This window comes from Cherax quadricarinatus, chromosome 100 (assembly GCF_038502225.1).
Source record: "Cherax quadricarinatus isolate ZL_2023a chromosome 100, ASM3850222v1, whole genome shotgun sequence".
NCBI lineage: Eukaryota > Metazoa > Arthropoda > Malacostraca > Decapoda > Parastacidae > Cherax > Cherax quadricarinatus.
The window spans coordinates 7,169,453-7,195,958 of NC_091391.1; the positions used below are offsets into that span (position 1 = coordinate 7,169,453).

Sequence of the window (26,506 nt, forward strand, 5' to 3'; positions counted from 1 at the left end):
CCTTCAACCTTTCCTAGGCTGACCTCTACTCCGCCTTCCCTCCATTACAGATTTGTACACTCTCAGTCATTCTGTTTTGTTCCTTCCTCTCTACATGTCCGAACCACCTCAACAACCCCTCGGCTCTCTGGATAATAGTTTTAGTAATCCTGCACCTCCTCCTGATTTCCAAACAACGAAATCTCTGCATTATATTCACACCACACATTGCCCTCAGACATGACATCTCCACTGCCTCCAGCCTTCTCCTTGTTGCAACATTCACTACCCATGTTTTACACCCATATAAGAATGTTGGTACAGTGGACCCCCGGTTAACGATATTTTTTCACTCCAGAAGTATGTTCAGGTGCCAGTACTGACCGAATTTGTTCCCATAAGGAATATCGTGAAGTAGATTAGTCCATTTCAGACCCCCAAACATACACGTACAAACACACTTACATAAATACACTTACATAATTGGTCGCATTCGGAGGTGATCGTTATGCGGGGGTCCACTGTATAACTATACTCTCACACATTTCCCTCTTTGCTTTCATGGACTAAATTCCTTGTCTCCATAGACTTCTCAGTGCACCACTCACCTTTTTCTCCTCATCATGTCTATGATTCACCTCATCTTTCATAGACCCATCTGCTGACATGTCCACTCAAATATCTATTCGAATACGTTCACCTCCTCCATACTCTCTCCCTCCAATCTGATATTCAATCTTTCATCACCTAATGTTTTTGTTATCCTCATAACCTTACTCTTTCTTGTATTCACCTTTAATTTTCTTCTTTTGCACACCCTACCAAATTCATCCACCAATCTCTGCAACTTCTCTTCAGAATCTCCCAAGAGCACAGTGTCATCAGCAAAGAGCAGCTGTGACAACTCCCACTTTGTGTGTGATTCTTTATCTTTTAACTCCACGCCTCTTGCCAAGACCCTCGCATTTACTTCTCTTACAACCCCATCTATAAATATATTAAACAACCACGGTGACATCACACATCCTTGTCTAAGGCCTACTTTTACTGGGTAATAATTTCCCTCTTTCCTACATACTCTAACTTGAGCCTCACTATCCTTGTAAAAACTCTTCACTGCTTTCAGTAACCTACCTCCTACACCATACACTTGCAACATCTGCCACATTGCCCCCCTATCCACCCTGTCATACGCCTTTTCCAAATCCATAAATGCCACAAAGACCTCTTTAGCCTCATCTAAATACTGTTCACTTATATGTTTCACTGTAAACACCTGGTCCACACACCCCCTACCTTTCCTAAAGCCTCCTTGTTCATCTGCTATCCTATTCTCCGTCTTACTCTTAATTCTTTCAATAATAACTCTACCATACACTTTACCAGGTATACTCAGCAGACTTATCCCCCTATAATTTTTGCACTCTCTTTTATCCCCTTTGCCTTTATACAAAGGAACTATGCATGCTCTCTGCCAATCCCTAGGTAGCTTACCCTCTTCCATACATTTATTAAATAATTGCACCAACCACTCTAGTTATCTTACCCTAACTGCCTCCTCCTTTAGTTTATAAACCTTCACCTCTCTCTTACTTGCTGCTTCTATTTTCCTTGTATTCCATCTACCTTTCACTTTCACTGTAGCTACAACTAAAAGTTATCTGATATATCAGTGGCTCCTGTATAAACATGTACATCCTGGAGTCTACCCAACAGTCTTTCATCTCGGGCAATGGTATGGTGATACTGACAAGATGTGGAAAAAGACAATTATGTACAGTTTAGGACATTTATTAAAGGAAACATTTTGCCGCGAGTGGCTTCTTCAGTCGTAATACAGAGACAACTAAGACAACGCATATATATAGTGGCAGGAGTCAGGTGAAGTGTAGTGTGGGTAGAGGTGGTAGTGGTAGTAGTAATAGTAGTGGAACTAAGGAGGCGAGATGGATGGCTAGAGAGGGACCTGTTGTCATCATGTAACAGCAGTTTCCAGAATGGGGTAATATCCTGATTAGCAATTTTGAGATACTTTAACTACCGGACTTTTGCTTAATAGTGTTACTGACAGTAATTAGTGCAGCTTCTATGCATTTTCTCCGTCTTAAATCATCGTCTTTAATCACTAGTTTAGCCTCACTGAATTTCATGAGTTAAATTCAGTGAGGCTAAACTAGTTGTCTCTGTATTACGACTGAAGAAGCCACAAGTGGCGAAACGTTTCCTTTAATAAATGTCCTGAACTGTAAATAAGTGTCTTTTTCCACAGTCTTTTATCTACTAATACATAATCCAACAAACTACTGTCATTATGCCCTACATCATATCTTGTATACTTATTTATCCTCTTTTTCTTAAAATATATACAGTGGACCCCCGGTTAACGAACTTTTTTCATTCCAGTAGTATGTTCAGGTGCCAGTACTGACCGAATTTTTTCCCATAAGGAATATTGTGAAGTAGATTAGTCCATTTCAGACCCCCAAACATACACGTACAAACGCACTTACATAAATACACTTACATAATTGGTCGCATTTGGAGGTGATCGTTAAGCGGGGGTCCACTGTATTACCTGTAACTAAATCCCTTTCTATACAAAGTTCCATGAAAAGGCTCCATTATCATTTACACCTGGCACCCCAAACTTACCTACCACACCCTCTCTAAATGTTTCTCCTACTGTAGCATTTAGGTCCCCTACCACAATTACTGTCTCACTTGGTTCGAAGGTTCCTATACATTCGCTTAACATCTCCCAAAATCTCTCTCCTCTACGCTCCTCTCTTCTCCAAGTGCATACACGCTTATATAATAATATAACGATACAGCCGGTTTGTCGAAAGAAAGAAGAAGATTCTCAATGTGTTGGTAAGTCAAGGACTTAATATGATTATTATTCATTACTGATTATTGGTAATTATTGATATTAGAAGATGAAAGAAATGAAATAAAAATGTTTGACATTTCTTAATTAGATTGTCACTTGAGTGATTTTTGTAGTACTGTGTAATGAAGATTCATTATATTGTTACTAATACTTGTTTATCTCATTGTTCCATCTTGCCTTCAGACTGTAAGTGCCGGTCTTTCTGCATGTTGTTTCTAGTGGAATGATCTTATTTATTGTTAAATACAGTAAACTCTCTCTTTCAAGATAGTTGCATACCTTGTTAATACAGCGCTTACTTCAGTCCTTCATTAATACAGCGCTTTTTAATTATACAGTAAGTCCTTCTCTTACAAACACATTAAGAATCTTCTGTAGTGTGTATAATATCATTAATATATCATTATTATGTATAATATCATTATTATACACAATACAAAAAGTTCCCAGTGTATTCTTAAGTGTATGACTTCTTGTATTTTGAATACAGTGGTACCTCGGGATACGAACAGCTTAAAACTCGAACATTTATGTAAGTGCTTTTGTAAGTGTATTTTTGGGGGTCTGAAATGGATTAATCTGATTTACATTATTCCTTATGGGAACAAATTCATTTGGCATCGGCACTCGAACAGCCTTCTGGAACAAAAAAATTTGTATCCTGAGGTACCACTGTATTATACTTAATACAGAAGATTCTCAATGTTTTTGTAACTCGAGGACTTGATGTATTTGTTTATTTTCTGCGCTTGTCATGCTCTTATGATGGTTTTGGGCAGTTTTAAAGTACTTGTATATTATTTTTACTTTTGCATCTTTTTTAAGGCCTAGTGCTATTGTGCACTAATAAATGGTAGCGTAAACATGTTTTTAGGATTCTGTATGCACCGGCAAGTGAAAAAATTTGCGATTCACTTTTTAAGGTAATACTATTTGCTTTACGATGGCAGTCTGGAATCTAACTTGTTGTATTAGTGACGTATGCTTGTATCCTGTATAGTGTAATTTTGTCAAATGTAACTGAAATGGGACATACACAATTGAGTAGTTTGTACTGTGGAGGCCTTTCGTGTGTTGTTCGGAGTTTTGGCTGCACTTTTTCAGTTGCATTTACCAAATATAACGCTAAGGAAATTTATAAAAGAGATTATTGTATGTATATAATGGGACTAACATAAAATGAAATGCATTAAATACCAAAATGGATGCGCCACAATTTGCGTCGGTAGTGTAGTCAAAATTTGAAATGATATATTGATTAAAGTACAGTGGAGTGGACCCCCGACTAACGATATTATTTCAATCCAGAAGTCTGTCCGGGTGCTGTTATAGACCGAATTTGTTCCCATAAGGAATATTGTGAATTAAATTAGTCCGTTTCAGACCCCCAAAAATACACCTACAAAAGCACTTACAAAAATACTCTTACATAATTGGTCGGTTGGGAGCTCATCGTTAGTCGGGGGTCCACTGTATTTCATTTGAGGCAATTTTTTCAAAATATTGGAAGTATGTTTTTAAAATACAGTATTGTGTAGTACTGTTTTTAGCATATTGAATAATACTTTAGTTAAATTAATATCATTATTACACATACAGTATACAATAATGTAACAAACGAATTCCCATAGAGACAGAGAGATGATTATGTCCTATGTGTTTCAGCCTTACACTAGGCGGTCTAGTAATCTGCTGAAGAGGACCTCAGTGTGAGGCCAAAATATATACATATTGTGGTACAGAGTACTCTTCTCATGTATAGTTTTGATGATATATTACACAAACAAGTTTATGAATATATATATGTATGACAAATGCAACACTGAGGTATATTTACTGCTCAAACACTTTGCCCACACACCAGGCTGCTTTAGTCAGATACTGATAAACACTAAACACAAATGTTTTGTCTGTACACCAAGGGTGCTGAAGGATGGTGAAAGTGTTTTTCTCTTTTTTTGGGTCGCCCTGCCTTGGCGGGAGACAGCCGACATGTCAGAAAAAAAAAACCCACTAAAGTTAGAAATGTTTTGCACTCACTTCACACGGCGAGGGTCTGGGTTCGATTCCCAGCAAGGGTAGATTAACTCTCGAAACTCTTCAAAGGTATGTATCAAAAGGTAGAAACATTGGGCATGTTTCTTTACACCGGTTGTCTATGTTCACCCATCAGTCAAATGGGTACCTGGGTGTTAGTGGACTTGTGTGGGTCACATCCTGGGTGTTAGTGGACTGGTGTGGGTCACATCCTGGGTGTTAGTGGACTGGTGTGGGTCACATCCTGGGTGTTAGTGGACTGGTGTGGGTCACATCCTGGAACAAAACTGACCTAATTTGTGAGAAATGCTCAGCATAACAAGCAGCTTTCTATATAGTAGTATGTCATTGATGTCAGCTATGGTCTGTATACCTTGTACATGTACTTGTAGTAAATAGATATTATTATTATTATTATTATTATTATTATTATTATTATTATTATTTCAACAAACTAGCTGTATCCCACCAAGGCAGGGTGGCCCTAAAAGAAAAACAAAAGTTTCTCTTTTCAAATTTAGTAATTTATACAGGAGAAGGGGTTACTAGCCCCTTGCTCCCGGCATTTTAGTCGCCTCTTACAACACTCATGGCTTACGGAGGAAGAATTCTGTTCCACTTCCTCATGGAGATAAGAGGAAATAAACAAGAACAAGAACTAGTAAGAAAATAGCAGAAAACCCAGAGGGGTGTGTGTATATATATGCTTGTACATGTATGTGTAGTGTGACCTAAGTGTAAGTAGAAGTAGCAAGACATACCTGAAATCTTGCATGCTCATGAGACAGACAAAAGACACCAGCAATCCTACCATCATGTAAAACAATTACAGGCTTTCATTTTACACTCACTTGGCAGGGCGGTAGTACCTCCCTGGGTGGTTGCTGTCTACCAACCTACTACCTAGATTATTATTATTATTATTATTATTAGTATTAATACAACCCTAAAGATAGATATGTTTTACTCACACACCTGGCTTCTTCAGTTTAATACACGTGAATACAACACTAAAGACAGAAATCCTTCTGTCTCCCATGTTACATTTGCTGGTATGCAACTAAAGAGGCCTCTCATGCAAGCAAATCGTTTAGGCAGTAAAGAGACCTAAGTGTTGCACCTGCTTCTTGTTGTTATTATCTCTTAGGTTGTCTTATGGGGTTTGTTTGGATACATTATAATTCTCTTTCCTGAGTCAGTCTAATATCACTGATTCACTTTAAAATTCTTGTTGTATTCTATTATCTTTCATTTGTTCCATCGTAGTTTTTACTTGTCTTACCCGTTGCTTCCCCTGACATTGAATAAATCCCTAAAAAGGCTCCTTTAATGGTCTTCAAGAATGTGAAGAATTAGTCATTTTATAAGTTCATTTTACCTTTCTCATATTCACTCACCTTTGTACATACGGTAAGTTCTTGTAAAAAAAAACTCCTACACATTGTGCAATCTTTTGTAAATGTGATTGAAAACTTAAATAAAAAATTAAATAGCATGTGCAGAGGTCTTCAGAGTAGCATTACTTAATTTTGGTTTAGTTGTTATAATTGTGTTTACAAAAAATTATGCTATGTACAGTAAGACCCCATATCCACGGGTCTGGTATCCGCAGTTTCACTTGTTATCCATGGTTTACTGTGGCTCAAAAATAAGCCTTAGTTTTGCTTAATAATGGCCTCAAAATGCAAAAGTAGTGATGGTGGCAGTTCTTCAAAGCCTAAGAGAAGCTCTGAAGTGCTTCCCATCAGTGAAAGTGTTAATTCTCTGCTTATTGTACGTAATTTATCAATGCAACTTTATAATAGGTATGTATGTAAATGAAAACGACTTAAATATAGGGTTCACTACTATCCATGGATTTTGGTATCCGTGGCAGGTCCTTGTAATGTATCCCTGCGGATATGGGGAGTCCTATTGTGTATAGAAAGGAGTTTTCGTAGAGAGCTTGACTGCACAGTGGTACCTCAAATTTCGAACAGCTCCCAACTCGAACAGTTATGTAAGTGCTTTGGTAAGTGTATTTTTTGCGGTCTGAAACGGACTAATCTAATTTACATTATTTCCTATGGGAACAAATTCGTTCAGTAATGGCACTCAAACAGCCTTCTGGAACAAATTATGATTGAAATTCTAGGTACCACTGTATTTCTGCTTGCTTAATTGACCAATGTTCGACAGATACCCAGGTGCCTTTTGCTGTGTCGTTTTAATGGATTTTTCCTGATGTTACATCACTGATATTTTCCATAACACTAATGTGATAGATGGCAAGATTTTCAATTGAAACGAGAAATCGTAATAATACAATTGCAAACAGATCATTTTTAGGACTGGCTTGCCATGAGTTTGAGTCCTGCCTGTGTTTTAATTTACAAATAAATTTAGTAACAAAATATGCTTTTTGTTAAGAAAATTATTATTTATTGATGGAGCTTCCACTGGAAAGCTCTACCTAGAGTGACTTTTTTTTTTTTTTCAACAAACCGGCCGTATCCCACTGAGGCAGGGTAGCCCAAAAAGAAAAACGAAAGTTTCTCTTTAAATTTAGTAATTTATGTGGGAGAAGGGGTTACTAGCCCCTTGCTACCTAGAGTGGCATATGGTCTGTAAATATATGTTTACTCTGCTCTTAGTGTCATTTATGAACTTTATACATACTGTATTTTCCAGCACATAAAGCATGCTCTTTTTCCCACTAATAGTCTTGTTAAATCAATCTGTGCCTTGTATGATGAGGATCAGAGGTGAACTTCGGGTTACGCTTCAGCAGTTGTTTACTGACATTACGTTACAACTGCTTAGAAACATCATCTTGTATGCTCATGCGCCTTATATGCCAGAAGATACTGTACTACAAACTTGACTACGAGTTTCTTTTTTCTTTGCTGGCCAGGGATTTCACCTCAGACCAGAGTAATAATTATAAATTAGATGTGTGCAACAACTTAAGTATCTTTATTGAGGAAATGTTTCGCTACAGAGTGGCTTCATCAGTTCTGTACAAAGAAGAATGGTGAAGATCAGAAGGTGTTTTGAGGTAATCAGTCCCTCGTGCTTCTCCTGATCTTCACCACTCTTTGTATAGGACTGATGAAACCACTGTGTAGCAAAATGTTTCCTCAATAAAGATACCCAAGTTTTTGATGTTGCCAAGTGACATAGTCAGGTGTAATATTGTTCACTGAACTGAAATTTATGCTTGAAAAGTGGCGTAAAGGCAATTTTGACTTAGGCCAAAATGACGTAAAGTGGGGCATGACTATACTTGCCAATTAGTTAAATTACTTAGAGTACAGCTTCTCCTCACTTAACGATGGAGTTCTGTTCCTAAGACCACTTCGTTAAACGAATTCATCGCTTAGTTAGGAGCATACTATAATGGTAGAGAGTTTGTCACCTTTGTGCCATTTATATCATTTCTGGAATATTTTTAAATGTTTATACAGTAGTGTGCTGTATATTGAAATAAACAGAATAGAGGAAATCACCTCTAATATACATTATTTAGGTATAAATACTGGTCAGAGAGCCCATCGTAAGTCCGAGGCGTCTGTAAACGAGTACGTCGCTAGGTGAGGAGAGGCTGCATTTATTTAGGTTTAAGGTACATAAATTGTTTACAGTGATCTTAAACATGTGTGTGTGTTATTGGCACACAAATTACATAATGTAGATGTAATCTAGGATAACCCAATAAAGTCAGACACATATTGACTTTTCTATGAAAAATGAAATGCAAATGGGAAAATTAAAATGCAAGAAAAACTTGATCATGAAAAATATTTAAAACCTTCACAAACTAGAATGGTCAAAGTTTTTTCAATTTGCTGCTAGGGCATTTAACCCTTAAACGGTCCAAACGTATATATACGTTCACTCGCGTAGCGCCCCAAATTTTTTGAGGAAAAAAAAAATCTTTTCTTTTAAAAGGAAAAAAGAGCATATGGTACCCAGGCATCCCCAATTATTTTAATATGGAACACAGTGAGTGCACACACCCATTCTCTCATGTCTAGCTGACTCAGGCTTATTGTGGCAATGTTGAATGAATGACAAAGAAAACGTATATATACGTTTGGGGCGCTATGCGCGTGAACGTATATATACGTTTGGACCGTTTAAGGGTTAAAGATGGCAAGAATTTTTTTTTTTCAACAAACCGGCTGTATTCCACCAAGGAATGGTGACCTAAAAAGAAAAATTCAAGTTTCTCTTTTTAAATTTAGTAATGTATACAGGAGAGGTTACTAGCACCTTGCTCCAGGAATGTTAGCCGCCTCTTATGACACACGACATGACTTATAGAGGGAGGATTCTATTCCACTTTCTCGTGGAGAAGAATGTAGTATGGCAGTGCTAAAACATCTACCTGGTGATGGTTGTGGTGTTGAGTACCCCATAGCCAGAGCTGGCCTTACGTGCAGGGTCCAATTGGGAACAGTTTTGATAGGCCTCATGTATGGAAAGCAATCGAACTGTGTGCTTAAAAAATGCATGCGAGTTAATAGACCAGATTGATGTAAACTACATTTTAATATAAAACTGCATATATGTAAGCCTACAAGTAATAAAATTTGTATATCACCTCTGAAAAGTACATAGTCACAATACCACTGATTCTGAATACAGGCCTACTGAGTAGAGTCAGGGAATTTTGCCACATCTCAGCCATCACAATGTGTTAGCAAGTTTTCCTTTACACCAGTGCAGCCTGTGGCCTTCATGATAGAAGGCCACGTGCAGCCAATCTATTAGTCAGGCCTAAGTAGGTTTAAAAATCTATAAATAGCCAAGGAAACATGTGATTGGGTGGTTTTATTTTGTTTTGTTTGTGTTTTAATTCCTTTTGTCCTATTTACCTGGAGTTTACCTGGAGAGAGTTCCGGGGGTCAACGCCCCCGCGGCCCGGTCTGAGACCAGGCCTCCTGGTGGATCAGAGCCTGATCAACCAGGCTGTTGCTGCTGGCTGCACGCAAACCAACATACGAGCCACAGCCCGGCTGATCCGGAACTGACTTTAGGTGCTTGTCCAGTGCCAGCTTGAAGACTGCCAGGGGTCTGTTGGTAATCCCCCTTATGTGTGCTGGGAGGCAGTTGAACAGTCTCGGGCCCCTGACACTTATTGTATGGTCTCTTAACGTGCTAGTGACACCCCTGCTTTTCATTGGGGGGATGGTGCATCGTCTGCCAAGTCTTTTGCTTTCGTAGTGAGTGATTTTCGTGTGCAAGTTCGGTACTAGTCCCTCTAGGATTTTCCAGGTGTATATAATCATGTATCTCTCCCTCCTGCGTTCCTGGGAATACAGGTTTAGGAACCTCAAGCGCTCCCAATAATTGAGGTGTTTTATCTCCGTTATGCGCGCCGTGAAAGTTCTCTGTACATTTTCTAGGTCGGCAATTTCACCTGCCTTGAAAGGTGCTGTTAGTGTGCAGCAATATTCCAGCCTAGATAGAACAAGTGACCTGAAGAGTGTCATCATGGGCTTGGCCTCCCTAGTTTTGAAGGTTCTCATTATCCATCCTGTCATTTTTCTAGCAGATGCGATTGATACAATGTTATGGTCCTTGAAGGTGAGATCCTCCGACATGATCACTCCCAGGTCTTTGACATTGGTGTTTCGCTCTATTTTGTGGCCAGAATTTGTTTTGTACTCTGATGAAGATTTAATTTCCTCATGTTTACCATATCTGAGTAATTGAAATTTCTCATCGTTGAACTTCATATTGTTTTCTGCAGCCCACTGAAAGATTTGGTTGATGTCTGCCTGGAGCTTTGCAGTGTCTGCAATGGAAGACACTGTCATGCAGATTCGGGTGTCATCTGCAAAGGAAGACACGGTGCTGTGGCTGACATCCTTGTCTATGTCGGATATAAGGATGAGGAACAAGATGGGAGCGAGTACTGTGCCTTGTGGAACAGAACTTTTCACCGTAGCTGCCTCGGACTTTACTCTGTTGACGACTACTCTCTGTGTTCTGTTAGTGAGGAAATTATAGATCCATCTACCAACTTTTCCTGTTATTCCTTTAGCACGCATTTTGTGCGCTATTACGCCATGGTCACACTTGTCGAAGGCTTTTGCAAAGTCTGTATATATTACATCTGCATTCTTTTTGTCTTCTAGTGCATTTAGGACCTTGTCGTAGTGGTCCAATAGTTGAGACAGACAGGAGCGACCTGTTCTAAACCCATGTTGCCCTGGGTTGTGTAACTGATGGGTTTCTAGATGTGTGGTGATCTTGCTTCTTAGGACCCTTTCAAAGATTTTTATGATATGGGATGTTAGTGCTATTGGTCTGTAGTTCTTTGCTGTTGCTTTACTGCCTCCTTTGTGGAGTGGGGCAATGTCTGTTGTTTTTAGTAACTGTGGGACGACCCCCGTGTCCATGCTCCCTCTCCATAGGATGGAAAAGGCTCGTGATAGGGGCTTCTTGCAGTTCTTGATGAACACAGAGTTCCATGAGTCTGGCCCTGGGGCAGAGTGCATGGGCATGTCATTTATCGCCTGTTCGAAGTCATTTGGCGTCAGGATAACGTCGGATAGGCTTGTGTTAATCAAATTTTGTGGCTCTCTCATAAAAAATTCATTTTGATCTTCGACTCTCAGTCTGGTTAGCGGCTTGCTAAAAACTGAGTCATATTGGGACTTGAGTAGCTCACTCATTTCCTTGCTGTCATCTGTGTAGGACCCATCTTGTTTAAGTAGGGGCCCAATACTGGACGTTGTTCTCGATTTTGATTTGGCATAGGAGAAGAAATACTTTGGGTTTCTTTCGATTTCATTTATGGCTTTTAGTTCTTCCCGTGATTCCTGACTCCTAAAGGATTCTTTTAGCTTAAGTTCGATGCTTGCTATTTCTCTGACCAGTGTCTCCCTACGCATTTCAGATATATTGACCTCTTTTAGCCGCTCTGTTATTCTTTTCCGTCGCCTGTAAAGGGAGCGCCTGTCTCTTTCTGTTTTACATCTACTCCTCCTTTTTCTTAGAGGAATAAGCCTTGTGCATACATCGAGTGCCACCGAGTTAATCTGTTCTAGGCATAAGTTGGGGTCTGTGTTGCTTAGTATATCTTCCCAGCTTATATCGGTTAGGACTTGGTTTACTTGGTCCCACTTTATGTTTTTGTTATTGAAGTTGAATTTGGTGAATGCTCCCTCGTGACTAATCTCATTATGTCGGTCTGGGGCTCCGCGCATACATGACTGAACCTCAATTATGTTGTGATCTGAGTATATTGTTTTTGATATGGTGATATTTCTTATCAGATCATCATTGTTAGTGAAGATGAGGTCTAGTGTATTCTCCAGTCTAGTAGGCTCTATTATTTGCTGGTTTAAATTGAATTTTGTGCAGAGATTTAAAAGCTCGCGTGAGTGTGAGTTTTCATCAGAGCTGCCTCCTGGTGTTATTACTGCAACAATATTATTTGCTATATTCCTCCATTTTAGGTGCCTATGATCAAATGTCGGGTACAATTGCCACCCCATTGGGCAACTTTGCCACTGCTTTCGGGAAAATTTGCCAACATATTACAGTATATCCAAAGCCCCTTTTTTTTACTTTGTGTTGTTGTGTGTACTTGACAAACCGAGAGTAGATTACACTAGCACGGGGCCCAATTGGGAGCAATCAGTCCAGTCAGCTTAAGGCCGACCCTACCTACAGCTCAGTCTCAGACCAGGCCTCTTGAGTAATGACCTGATCGCTCATTATGTTGCTGTTTTGAATATTCAAGACATTTCATAATATTCTTCATTTATAATATTAATACTGTACGGTATTTAACAAGTTAAAGAAGAAAGCACACATATTAATACAAATTACAAGAAATTTCTTTTTATCATCCCACCTCAATGGGAGACAGCCATTGTGTTAAAAAGTTTTCTTTTTTTTTTTTTTGCAGTATACAGTTAACGTAGTTTACATGTAATTCAGTATTATTAGGTATAAAAGAAGCCATTTTCATGCAGTGTATTACAGGTAGGCTAATCCTGTTAGTGAATGATAGGGCATCAATTTCAATAATGTGTTAAATTTAGTTGCAGTGTAACATTACTAACTTGAATGAGGGTAATTAAAAAATGATTTTACCATTTTTCTTAAATGTAGGATGGTAGACGCCTGGAACGCCAGATACGAGAAAAGTTTGATTGCTCTGTAGCAAAGGTGTTACCAGCATTGAAGAGGGCACCATCCATCAACCCTTACTTTACGTCCTCGGGTAAGTTGTCAATGTGTGTGTGTGTGTGTGTGTGTTAGCCTGGGGTAAGTTATTGTGTGTGTTAGCCTGGGGTAAATTACCATTGTGTATGTTAGCCTGGGGTAAGTTATCAGATAGTGTGTTAGCCTGGGGTAAGTTATCAGATAGTGTGTCAGCCTGGGATAAGTTATCATTGTGTGTGTTAGCCTGGGGTAAGTTATCATTGTGTGTGTTAGCCTGGGGTAAGTTATCATTGTGTGTGTTAGCCTGGGATAAGTTATCATTGTGTGTGTTAGCCTGGGATAAGTTATCATTGTGTGTGTTAGCCTGGGGTAAGCTATCAGATAGTGTGTTAGCCTGGGATAAGTTATTAGTGTGTGTATTAACCTGGGGAAAGTTATCAGAGAATGTGTTAGCCTGGTGTAAGTTACCCAAGGTGTGTGTTAACCTCGGTTAAATGATCAAAGAGGTGTGTTATTATTTGTAGCTCCAAATTAACCTATTTATTTATTTAGTTATTTATTATGTTGATGAAGATAGGGAAGCTGTGATTTCGTGTATAGGGCAAGGAGGAATAACATCTTGTAGGAGTGAGGAAGAAGCGGTTGTGAGTGTGGGGGAAGTTCGTGAGGCAGTAGGTAAAATGAAAGTGGGTAAGGCAGCCGGGATTGATGGGATAAAGATAGAAATGTTAAAAGCAGGTGGGGATACAGTTTTGGAGTGATTGGTGCAATTATTTAATAAATGTATGGAAGAGGGTAAGGTACCTAGGGATTGGCAGAGAGCATGCATAGTTCCTTTGTATAAAGGCAAAGGGGACAAAAGAGAGTGCAAAAATTATAGGGGGATAAGTCTGTTGAGTATACCTGGTAAAGTGTATGGTAGAGTTATTATTGAAAGAATTAAGAGTAAGACAGAAAATAGGATAGCAGATAAACAAGGAGGCTTTAGGAAAGGTAGGGGGTGTGTGGACCAGGTGTTTACAGTGAAACATATAAGTGAACAGTATTTAGATAAGGCTAAAGAGGTCTTTGTGGCATTTATGGATTTGGAAAAGGCGTATGACAGGGTGGATAGGGGGGGCAATGTGGCAGACGTTGCAGGTGTATGGTGTAGGAGGTAGGTTACTGAAAGCAGTGAAGAGTTTTTACGAGGATAGTGAGGCTCAAGTTAGAGTATGTAGGAAAGAGGGAAATTATTTCCCAGTAAAAGTAGGCCTTAGGCAAGGATGTGTGATGTCACCATGGTTGTTTAATATATTTATAGATGGGGTTGTAAGAGAAGTAAATGCGAGGGTCTTGGCAAGAGGTGTGGAGTTAAAAGATAAAGAATCACACATAAAGTGGGAGTTGTCACAGTTGCTCTTTGCTGATGACACTGTGCTCTTGGGAGATTCTGAAGAGAAGTTGCAGAGATTGGTGGATGAATTTGGTAGGGTATGCAAAAGAAGAAAATTAAAAGTGAATACAGGAAAGAGTAAGGTTATGAGGATAACAAAAAGATTAGGTGATGAAAGATTGGATATCAGATTGGAGGGAGAGAGTATGGAGGAGGTGAATGTATTCAGATATTTGGGAGTGGACGTGTCAGCGGATGGGTCTATGAAAGATGAGGTGAATCATAGAATTGATGAGGGGAAAAGGGTGAGTGGTGCAGTTAGGAGTCTGTGGAGACAAAGAACTTTGTCCTTGGAGGCAAAGAGGGGAATGTATGAGAGTATAGTTTTACCAACGCTCTTATATGGGTGTGAAGCATGGGTGATGAATGTTGCAGCGAAGAGAAGGCTGGAGGCAGTGGAGATGTCATGTCTGAGGGCAATGTGTTGTGTGAATATAATGCAGAGAATTCGTAGTTTGGAAGTTAGGAGGAGGTGCGGGATTACCAAAACTGTTGTCCATAGGGCTGAGGAAGGGTTGTTGAGGTGGCTCGGACATGTAGAGAGAATGGAGCGAAACAGAATGACTTCAAGAGTGTATCAGTCTGTAGTGGAAGGAAGGCGGGGTAGGGGTCGGCCTAGGAAAGGTTGGAGAGAGGGGGTAAAGGAGGTTTTGTGTACGAGGGGCTTGGACTTCCAGCAGGCATGCGTGAGCGTGTTTGATAGAAGTGAATGGAGACAAATGGTTTTTAATACTTGACGTGCTGTTGGAGTGTGAGCAAAGTAACATTTATGAAGGGGTTCAGGGAAACCGGCAGGCCAGACTTGAGTCCTGGAGATGGGAAGTACAGTGTCTGCACTCTGAAGGAGGGGTGTTAATGTTGTAGTTTAAAAACTGTAGTGTAAAGCACCCTTCTGGCAAGACAGTGATGGAGTGAATGATGGTGAAAGTTTTTCTTTTTCGGGCCACCCTGCCTTGGTGCGAATCGGCCAGTGTGATAATAAAAAAAAAAAAGTAATATGCACATATGCTGCTATGTATGATCATTTATTTAACTGTATTTTTGTACCAATACCTGAAAAATCTTACTCAGTTGAACAAACTTTGAAAATACAGTGGTACCTTGAGTTATGAACTTAATTCATTCCAGAAGGCTGTTCAATTGCCGATACCAAACGAATTTGTTCCCATAAGGAATAATGTAAATTAGATTAGTCGTCTCAGACCCACAAAAATACACTTACATAATTGTTTGAGTTGGGAGCTGTTCGAAACTCGAGGTACCACTGTACCTGACAAAACCTGCTGGGCTGATTGATTCTGAAACAGTGGAAAAAGTCTGTTGGTTACAGAATTGTCTCATTACTATTAAAACAATATAATTTAGTCTCTCTCCACCATTACCAGTCACTCACTCTCCTATATTAGTCCATTAAATTAAGGCTTGATTGTATTACCTGTGCTTTACAGTGACAGTATAAAAATGGGTTAAAATATAATAAGAATTATATTGTATTGTAAAAGAAAAACTTTCTTGGGAGACGGCCGGTGCATTGAAAAAAGAAAATTGAAGCTTATCCACCATTTTTATTGGTATTTTCCTGCTCATTAATAGAAGTTCAGTCATGGGAAAATTATATGATAATTTTTTTCAGATGACCGGATCCTTGAATATGATGTTGATGAGCTGTTGTTCAGTGAGCAGACAGAGTTCCAGAAAGTTCAGATCTACCACACAAAGAGCTTTGGAAACATGTTGGTTCTGGATGATCTTCAGAGTGAGTAACACCAGGAATACTCTTGTGGTTTGTTCATGTAGTGGGAGTATCTGTTCACCACTGATTTCTTCAGTGGGAGTGCCTTGTTGATGAATCGCTCTATATCCAAGAAATTGGAGGTATCCTCATTCTTGGATCAAATCTATATAATAATAATAATAATAATAATAATAATAATAATAATAATAATAATAATATATTTCTACAAGTACATGTACAAGGTATACAGATCATAGCTGACATCAATGACATACTACTATATAGAAAGCCGCTTGTTATGCTGAGCATTTCCCATAAATTAGGTCAGTTTTGTCCCAGGATGTGACCCACACCAGTCCACTAACACCCAGGATGTGACCCATACCAGTCCACTAACACCCAGGATGTGACCCACACCAGTCCACTAACACCCAGGATGTGACCCACACCAGTCCACTAACACCCAGGTACCCGTTTTACTGATAGGTGAACATGGACAGCCGGTGTAAGAAAACGCTCCCAACGTTTCCACCCTCGCTGGGAATCGAACCCAGACCCTCAGCATGTGAAATGAGTGTTTGCCACCAGGCCAAGGGTCACTAAATACATGTGCATGATTTTTAATCAAGGTTTAGAAAAACCGACAAGATGATAAATAAGTCACTGTGCAGCATTTGGGTATTTTTATTCAGGGAGCATTTTGCCACACAGTGACTTCTTCAGTCCAGTGCAGAGAAATGTTAGAAGATGAAGAGTTTGAGGTAATCAGTCCTGAAGCATGTGTTTAATCTAAGATTAATGGACTGATACTGAGTGAGCAATAGAACTAGACCTAAACAATGTATGTACAGTACACTCATTACTTACAGCGCTCGTCACGGCATTATGCCGGGTGAGCGCCCCGGCATAATGCTGTGATGACAGTCGAAGGCCTACAACACGGGGGGTCTTTTTTCATCAGTGCATTCTGCTGGGTAGCAGCCGTTAACTTGATGTCACGGCCTGCCGCCACACTTCACAGTGACTTCTCATTGCTCATGTGGCTGTCGTGGTGAGAGGAAGTGTTGCACTTTTGTCTCTCATCTGCCCCATCTTTTGTCCAGTGTTCCCTTTGGTTCTGGGGCCATACATGTTTGATTATGGGTAAAAGGAAATCTTTAACATCTGAAACTATAGCTCAAATCATAGGACTTCACAAAGCTGGGCACAAGACGAAATAAATAGTGGAGAATGTTAGTGTGTGTGAGTGTTCATTGAGGAACTGGGTGCAGCGTTTCATCTGGTGGCGGTGTTGAGTTACAGTCTGCCAAACCTCGGCCTGGCCCCTGCAAGAAGACATCTGCTTGTACCTTAACTGTGTTAAAGAAGCAGTTACTCTCTAACTCACGAGAAAGAAATTTAAGACAACATTTAGGTCCAACTTAAACCATTAACTAGCCACACTAACACATGAAGGTGGCAGGAGGCAGTCATTGAGTTGAAAAAATTAGCCTATTAATCTTTTGTTCATGGGTTTAGTGCTTGATTATGATTATAATTGTGTGAGCCAGGTAACATTTATGAAGGGATTCAGGGAAACCAGTTGGCCAGACTTGAGTCCTGGAGGTGGGAAGTACAGTGCCTGCACTCTGAAGGAGGGGTGTTAATGTTGCAGTTTTGTAACTGTGGTGTAGGTGCAGCTCTGGCAAGATAGTAATGGAGTGAATGATGACGAAAGTGTTTCTTCTTTTTTTGGGTCCCCCTGCCTTGGTGGGAAACGGCTGATGTGTTAATAAAAAAAAACTTTTGTTTGTTTAAACAGATCTTGCCGAGAGTGACCTGGCATATACTCATGGACTGATGAACAAAGGACTTGAGAACTTCAAGGAGAAAGAAATACTTATCCTGGGTGGAGGAGATGGTGCTTTACTCTGGGAACTGCTGAAGGAGAAGCCTAAATATGTCACAATGATTGATGTAAGTTCTTACTCTTTAACCCTTTCAGGGTTTCGGCCATACTAGTACGGCTAACGCACCAGGGTTTTTGACGTACTAGTACGCCTAAATTCTAGTGCCCTCAAATCTAGTGAGAGAAAGCTGGTAGGCCTACATATGAAAGAATGGGTCTATGTGGGCAGTGTGTGCAGTATGAAAGAAATTCTGCAGCACACAGTGCATAATGAGAAAAAAAAAACTTTCCCCGTGTTTTTGGATTAAAACAGCGAATTTGCACTGTATTTTCATATGGTATTGTTGTATTCTAGTTTTCCTGGTCTCATTTTATAAAATGGAAGACATATTACAGAAATTGAGATGATTTTGACTGGTTTTACAATGAAAAGTACCTTGAAATTGAGCTCAAAGTAGCAGAAATGCTCAATTTTTACCAAAGTTCAAAAGTAAGCAAATCATGCCAAGCGTTCAATACACGTCAGCTGGTGAGTCTAATATTCTTTCACAAGTGCGCTGATATTATTTATACCATTTCTACACTAATGCAGTAGTCTGCATAACAGTAAATCTTCTATTTTTTGTGAGAATAAAAATTCAAAGTGGAAAGCAAAAGAATGTAACAGAGGCCTGGGGACATGACTAATGAACAGAGGAAATGTTATTTTAGTGTCAGGAATGTCTGTCTTGTTTATTCTGGACCCTGTTTGGAAATTGGCATCTTTTGAAATTTGTGTGAAATGGGCAAAATTGCTAAATTCTGACCACTGTATTGGATAGTTGAAATCAGTAAATGGGTGGTTTCTTGTACTCAATCGATAGAAAAAATGGAGTTCTAGCGAAAGTTATTATTTTTGTCACGTAGTAGTACACTGGAATTGGCTGAAAATAGGGCTGAAAGTGGGCAAAATTGCTGATGCGTAAACATCGTCGAGACTGCTAACTTCGCGAGAGCATAATTCCGTAAGTTTTCCATCAAATTTCATACTTTTGGTGTCATTATGATTGGGAAAAGATTATCTTTTCATAAGAAAAATAATATTTTTTTTTTTTTTGAAATTTGGGCGACCCTGAGAACAATTCTGGGAGAGAGCCTGGGGACCCTAAAAGGGTTAATAACTTCCTGGAAATTTAAAATTGTAGCTTTTTGTCAATCATATTGTTTAAATTGTATTATTTTTGTGAATACTGAGGCATAAATTGTAGTTTCTTGTGGTTGATAGCCTTTCCCATGTAATTTTTTATTTCTTTGTGCATCATAATGATTAGTTTTATTTTTTAAGTGATAATGATTAAAAGGTTTATAATGATCTTTGCTGGTTACATTTCTTTATAGAGTTATTATTATCATTGTAACTGCTAAACCAAAAGGGTCAATGGTAAAAATTCAAACTTAATGTATTAACATTAAACTTGGTGACCTGTAATATTTAAATCACCAAAAGCACTTTATTATAATTGCCTATGGCAAGTGAGTGACAGTGTGAATAATGGTGAAAGTGTTTTTTTCTGGTCACCTAGTAAATAAACCGTTTGTTTGTAGATTGACGATGCCGTAATGAGGTCGTGTGCCAAGCACTTGAAGTCTGTATGTGGAGACTGCTTGGACAACTATGATGGAGAACACTACAAGGTATAGTGATATTTTAACTTCATCAGTAATTAGGTATTTGTAGAATTCAAATTCAAATTCAAAGTTTATTCTCTTTAAAGATTACAATGTTGAATTTACAGAATTTGGTTGTTGTGTGGTTTACATGTAGTTAAATAATGATTACAGAGTGTACCACTAGAACGCCTAGCATGGCTAGGCATTTCGGGCAGACTTAGTTTAATTCTTTATTTTAAAATATTACAAATTATGAGGTAAGTTGGTATTATGGCTAAGTGACTAAATACTAGTTTGTGAGTTTAGCAATGTGAATGCTTTTGTTTTGGCACAGTACATAGTTTCAGTATTGGAGTATCATAGGATTCATTATTTTAAGATTGAGATTAATATTTCTGTTTATGGTCAAATGAGTGAGTGAGTGTAAGTGTGAACCACCAGGTGGTATTTGTGTAGTTAGTTGACGGGGTGTATCAGGGAGATAAGATGTTTTCTAATGGTAGTTTTGAAGGTGATGAATGTGTCTGCAGTTCTAGAGTTCTCAGGTAGGGTGTTCCAGATTTTAGGGCCTTTGACATACATTGAATTTTTGTGAAGGCTTAGTCGGACATGGGGAATGTCGTAGAGATGTTTGTGTCTGGTGTTATGCCTGTGGGTTCTGTCACAACTATCAAGAAAGCGTTTTAGGTCAAGGTTGATAGTGGAGTTTAAGGTCCTGTAGATGTAGATTGCACAGTAGTAAGTGTGGATGTACTGAACAGGGAGTAAGTTTAGATCTATGAAGAGTGGGGGGGTGTGTTGCCAGGGATGGGATTTAGTGATTATTCTTACTGCAGCTTTTTGTTGGGTTATTATTGGCTTTAGGTGTGTTGCTGCAGTTGATCCCCAAGCACAAATAGCATAGGTGAGGTATGGATAAATAAGTGAGTGGTATAGTGTGAGAAGGGCATTTTGCGGCACGTAGTATCGTATCTTGGAGAGGATCCCAACTGTTTTGGATACTTTTTTGGTTATGTGTCGGATATGGGTGCTGAAATTCAGGTTGTTGTCAAGGTATAGGCCTAGGAATTTGCCCTCATTATGTCTGGTAATTAGAGTGTTGTCGATCTTAATGTTAATTTGTGCATCTCCTGCTCTGCTACCAAACATAATATAGTAGGTTTTGTCAGTGTTAAGCGTAAGTTTATTGGCTGTCATCCAAGGCGATATTTTGATCAGCTCCTCGTTAACAATGGTGTTGAGGGTGGCAAGATTAGGGTGAGAGATGACATAAGTCGTGTCGTCAGCAAAGAGAATGGGTTTCAGGTGTTGGGATACGTTTGGAAGATCATTGATGTATATGAGGAAGAGCAAGGGACCAAGGACACTTCCCTGTGGAACTCCAGTATCAAGTGGCCATGTTGTTGATGCTGTGTCTTTAATGGTAACATACTGATACCTATTAGTAAGGTAAGATTTGAAATAAGCAAGCGCATGGCCTCTTATACCGTAATGGTCAAGTTTGTGGAGTAGGATGTCGTGGTCTACTGTGTCAAAAGCTTTTCTTAGGCCAATAAAAATTCCTAGTGGATATTCCTTATTTTCCAATGCTGTGTAAAGCAGATCTAGCATTTTTATGATTGCATCATTAGTGCTTTTATTTTTCCTAAATCCAAATTGGCAGGGGTTGAGTATGTTTTGTGCTGTTATAAATGAATATAGTCTCCTGTGCACGAGTTTCTCAAAGATTTTGGATAGCAATGGTAAGTTTGATATTGGCCTATAGTTGTTTAAGTCTGTAGGGTCACCACCTTTATGTATTGGTGTAACCCTTGCCATCTTGAGTAGTTTCAGGAAGGTGCTAGTTTCTAGTGACTTGTTAAAAAGTAATGAAATAGCATGCAAAAGGATATGGGCCGCTCGCTTGTACAGTAATGGTGGGACATTAGACAGATTCCCGGAGTTGTTTTTAAGTGACTTTATAATCTCGGTGACTTCCGAGGGCTCAGTTGGTGCAAGATAGAAGGAATTTGGGAAATTCCCATCTAGGTAGTCCCCGGCATGGGCATTAGTATGTGGGATTTTATTGGCGAGATTAGATCCTATGGTTGAGAAGAAGTCGTTTATCTTGTTAGCTGTGTCAGTGGGATGTAGTGGTGTTTCATTAGGTTTAGTTAGGACAATATTCTTGGGTTTTTTCAGTTTGTGGGTCCCTAGAATCTGAGAGAGTGTTTTCCAGGTCATTTTTATATCTCCTCTAGTGTCTGTGAATCTACTGGAGTAGTATAGTTGTTTGGCTTTCTTTATTACTTTGGTGAGAACTGATGAATAGTGTTTAAGAATATCTTTGTGTATTAAGCCCTGTCTATATTGCTTTTCATATTGGTGTTTCTTGTCAATGGATTTCAGAATGGTGCTGGTTAGCCGTGGGCAACCAAGTCGTTTGTTTGTGATCTGTTTCGTTTTTATAGGACAATGTTTGTTGTATAGTCTAAGTAATTTGTTAAGAAAAATGTCTGTCCAGTCATCAATACCATTGGCCTTGGAGAATTCTGTAGGCCAGTCAACAATCTCTAGGTCAGTTGTGAACTTCCTTATTGAGGCCTCGTCATGGAGTCTAAATGAGACTTTGTTGTATTCAAGTGGTGGTTTATTAATGTTTGTCAGGAGGAAGGTAGGGTAGTGGTCTGTAGTGCTATCTGTGATTATCCCTGATTTAAGGGGGGCTAGTATATTGGTCCATATGTGGTCTATTATGGTTGCACTTGTCTCAGTGAGCCTGGTTGGTTTAGTTATTGTTGGTATGAGAAGTGTGTTGTTCATATTGTTGATGAAATCAGTTACAGGCTGATCATCTAGTAAGCCAAGGTTGATGTTGAAGTCTCCAGCTAAGAGAAGGTGACGCTTATTCATTTGTCTGTTTGTTATTAGTGACTTTAATTTCTCACTGAAATTTGGGATGTTTGTGTGAGGTATCCGGTAAATGGCACCGATTGTTATAGGTGTCTTAAGGTTTTTTACAGTAAAATTAGCAAAAATGTATTCCCCATATTCATCACTAAAGCAAGTGGTGCTAATACAAGATAATTGGTTAGAGTAATAGATTGCAATACCACCCCCAACTTGGTTTGGTCTGCAGTTGTGAATTGCTGTGTATCCTGGTAGAGGGTAGATATCTATTGTGTCCTGCTTAAGCCAGGTCTCAGTAAGAATAATGCAGGAGAAGGGTGTCTTTAGTGATTCAAGGAGTGCCAGGAGGTCATCATAGTGTTTGCTTAAGGACCTGATGTTGTAGTTAAGTACTGATAGACTTTTAGCATTGTTTAGGATAGTGGTGGCTTGTGATGCTGTGTAATAAAGGCAGTTACTTTCCAATAGGTTTTGATTGTGTGTCAGATTATGTAGGTTTAGATCAGGGTCAACGTGATCACTCATTTTCTAGGTTTAAATTATGGTTATTTATATCCTGAGTTGTGTGTTGAGTTCTAGTACTGATATCTGTAGTGGTGGGAAGCTTGGATAAGTATATAGCTAGAGTATTTTGGTCATATAGAGTATAGTCACTACTACACATAATGAAGTTGATGTTGTCTATGTGTTGTGCTGGAATGAACTAAAGTACAACTAGGTATAAACTAGTAATATAAAAATACAAATTTAAAATAGAACAAGACTCTCACTTGTAATTGCACTAAGGTCTAATATAATGACTTTTGTGGAGTCTCTGTTTTGAGCTACAATGAGCTATAGTACAACTAGATTTAATCTAATAATATAAAAATACAAATTAAAAATAGCACCAGTCTCTCACTAGTAATTGCAATATGGTCTAATATAATGAATTTGGTATTGACTATAGTACAACTGAGTTTAATCTAATAATATAAAAAAGGCACAAGACTCTCAATTGTAATTGCACTAAGGTGTTATATAAGTTGTTTACAAGAATTAGAGTATAACTAGATTTAAATTGACAAGATAAAATATACAAGTTAAGGTAGCAAAAGAATAAAAAAAAGTAGAAAAAAAAAGATATATGAGGTAGTTGGTACTAGTTAGCAAAAGATAGTTAAGGGCCTTGAACAATAATATAATTGAAATATACACTAATTGCATACACAATATAGTCACTAAGATATGAAAACAATCTTAGAGTAGGAATTATAATATAAACTTATATAAAAATACAAATTGAAATGGTACTTGCAATTGCACTAGAGTCTGGTATAGGTTGTTGACAAGATCAAGAGTATAACTAGATTTAAATTGACAAAATAAAATTCACAATTAAAGTACCAAAAGAATAATAGTAAAAAATAACAATGGTAATGTCTTGGTTATAATATGATAGTAAGATGGTAGACAGGTACACAGGTACACAGGTACAGAGGCACACAAGTACACAGGTACACAGGTACAAAGGATAATATAAAGGTTGGAGTTGAATATACAAACTTGAAAATTTGGCAACAAAATGTTATGGGAAGTATAAAATAATGTTTAATGTACAAAAGTAAAATTGACTGGTAGTAAATATGGTGTTTAATAAAATTTTAGTAAGTAATAATGATTACAAAAAAGTGAAAAAGTAATGTTTATTTCATTCAATATTGCACTGGTAGTTATACTAGAGGTTATATGGCAGTACAAGGTAATTAAGAGTACTCTAAGATAGTAAATGTGGTATTAAAACAGGTAAAGGTAATTAGACAAGTAAAGGTTATTAAATGTCAAAAATGTTAAGAATAAATTGAAATTATAGTAAGAATGATAATTATTAATTTTAGTAAGTAATAACAATTGATAGTATTTAAAAAAATATGAGGTAGTAATATGGACAGAGAAAGTATCAATTCAGCTAATGTTTAAGCAAACAATAGTAAATAAGAAAATTACATAAGGTGACTTATGCTTACTAGTAAAATCACAAAATGAGGTAGTTGATTATTTAATTACTAAGAGATTGTACAATGAAATTTGAACAATAATGGAGCAAAACATACACTACACTACGTAGGCTTTTAAGTTGGACATTGTTTAGTTATTCTCTGTAAGATTAGTATCCCTGAGAAATTGTGATAGATCATTCTCGTTCGTGATTGTGTACAGTTGACCTACATTTGTTTTCCTAACAAGAATTTTCCCATCCCGTGTGAAGCATTGGTGTATTGTGTCGTTATTCTCCCGCTTAAGTTTTCTGACTCTATACAGGAGGTTCTGACGTTTTTTGATAAGACACTCGTTTATGTATACCTCTTTCTTTACTTTAATAGATGCAATAATTAAGTCTTTTTTCCTGTCATGTGAGTGGAATCTAAGCATAACACTTTTTCTACCATGGGATCCTAGTAACCTGGCTTCTTTTATTTCAGACTCTGGTACAATAACACTTGTTTGGTCCTTTATGATCTGCAGAATATTAATATAGTCAAATTAAGCTTTAAACACAAAGGGTCATACAGCACTGTAAGGAGGGATGTGTGAAAGGAGGATTGTGTGAAAGTGATGAGGATGTGAAGGGCAGGAGTTAGCAGTGTGTGCAGAGGATAACTAAAATTAGTTGTGGCATTCCTAGAGCGGATACCTAATACAGCCTCTCCTGACTTAGTGACGTACTCGTTTACTGATGCCTCGGACTTAAGACGGGCTCTGACCAGTATTCATACCTAAATAATGTATATTAGAAATGATTTCCTCTATTCTGTTTATTTCAATATACAGTACGCTACTGTATAAACATTTAAAAATATACCAGAAATGTTATAAATGGTGCAAAGGCAACATTAAAACAATATCAAAGATGGTTGACAAAAACCTACTACCATTATAGCATGCTCCTCACTTAGCCACGAATTCGTTTACCAATGTGGTCTTAGGAACATAACTCCGTTGTTAAGTGAGGAGAGGCCGTACTGACAAAATGAACGGTGTTCATCACCAACTCTACAGTCTTCCCATTATGGGAAATCTTTCTTCTTTCTTTCAACACACCAGCCGTATCCCACCGAGGCGGGGTGGCCCAAAAGGAAAAACGAAAGTTTCTCCTTTTACATTTAGTAATATATACAGGAGAAGAGGTTACTAGCCCCTTGCTCCCGGCATTTTAGTCGCCTCTTACAACACGCATGGCTTACGGAGGAAGAATTCTGTTCCACTTCCCCATGGAGATAAGAGGAAATAAACAAGAATAAGAACTAGAAAGAAAATAGAAGAAAACCCAGAGGGGTGTGTATATATGTGCTTGTACATGTATGTGTAGTGTGACCTAAGTGTAAGTAGAAGTAGCAAGACGTACCTGAAATCTTGCATGTTCATGAGACAGAAAAAAGGACACCAGCAATCCTACCATCATGTAAAACAATTACAGGCTTTCGTTTTACACTCACTTGGCAGGACGGTAGTACCTCCCTGGGCGGTTGCTGTCTACCAACCTACTACCTATAATTATGGGAAATATTATGGTAAATATTATGGTAAATATACACATACATCTAGGTTTTTCTCCTTTTTCTAAATAGCTCTTGTTCTTCTTTATTTCTTCTATTGTCCATGGGGAAGTGGAAAAGAATCTTTCCTCCGTAAGCCATGCGTGTCGTATGAGGCGACTAAAATGCCGGGAGCAATGGGCTAGTAACCCCTTCTCCTGTAGACATTTACTAAAAAAGAGAAGAAGAAAAACTTTATAAAACTGGGATGCTTAAATGTGCGTGGATGTAGTGCGGATGACAAGAAACAGATGATTGCTGA

General features: G+C 38.4%; 1 protein-coding gene across 8 annotated transcripts in view; it reads left to right on the forward strand.

The window, feature by feature from the left end:
• Sms (spermine synthase) overlaps positions 1-26,506 on the forward strand; it is a 69,660-nt gene that overhangs the window by 36,074 nt on the left and 7,080 nt on the right. For all 8 annotated transcript variants that reach the window (XM_070079634.1, XM_070079638.1, XM_070079633.1 and 5 more), the window contains exons 5-8: positions 13,019-13,130; positions 16,141-16,263; positions 18,044-18,198; positions 19,715-19,804. In XM_070079634.1, the coding sequence (XP_069935735.1) occupies positions 13,019-13,130; positions 16,141-16,263; positions 18,044-18,198; positions 19,715-19,804 (480 nt within the window). The remainder of the gene's footprint in view (positions 1-13,018; positions 13,131-16,140; positions 16,264-18,043; positions 18,199-19,714; positions 19,805-26,506) is intronic.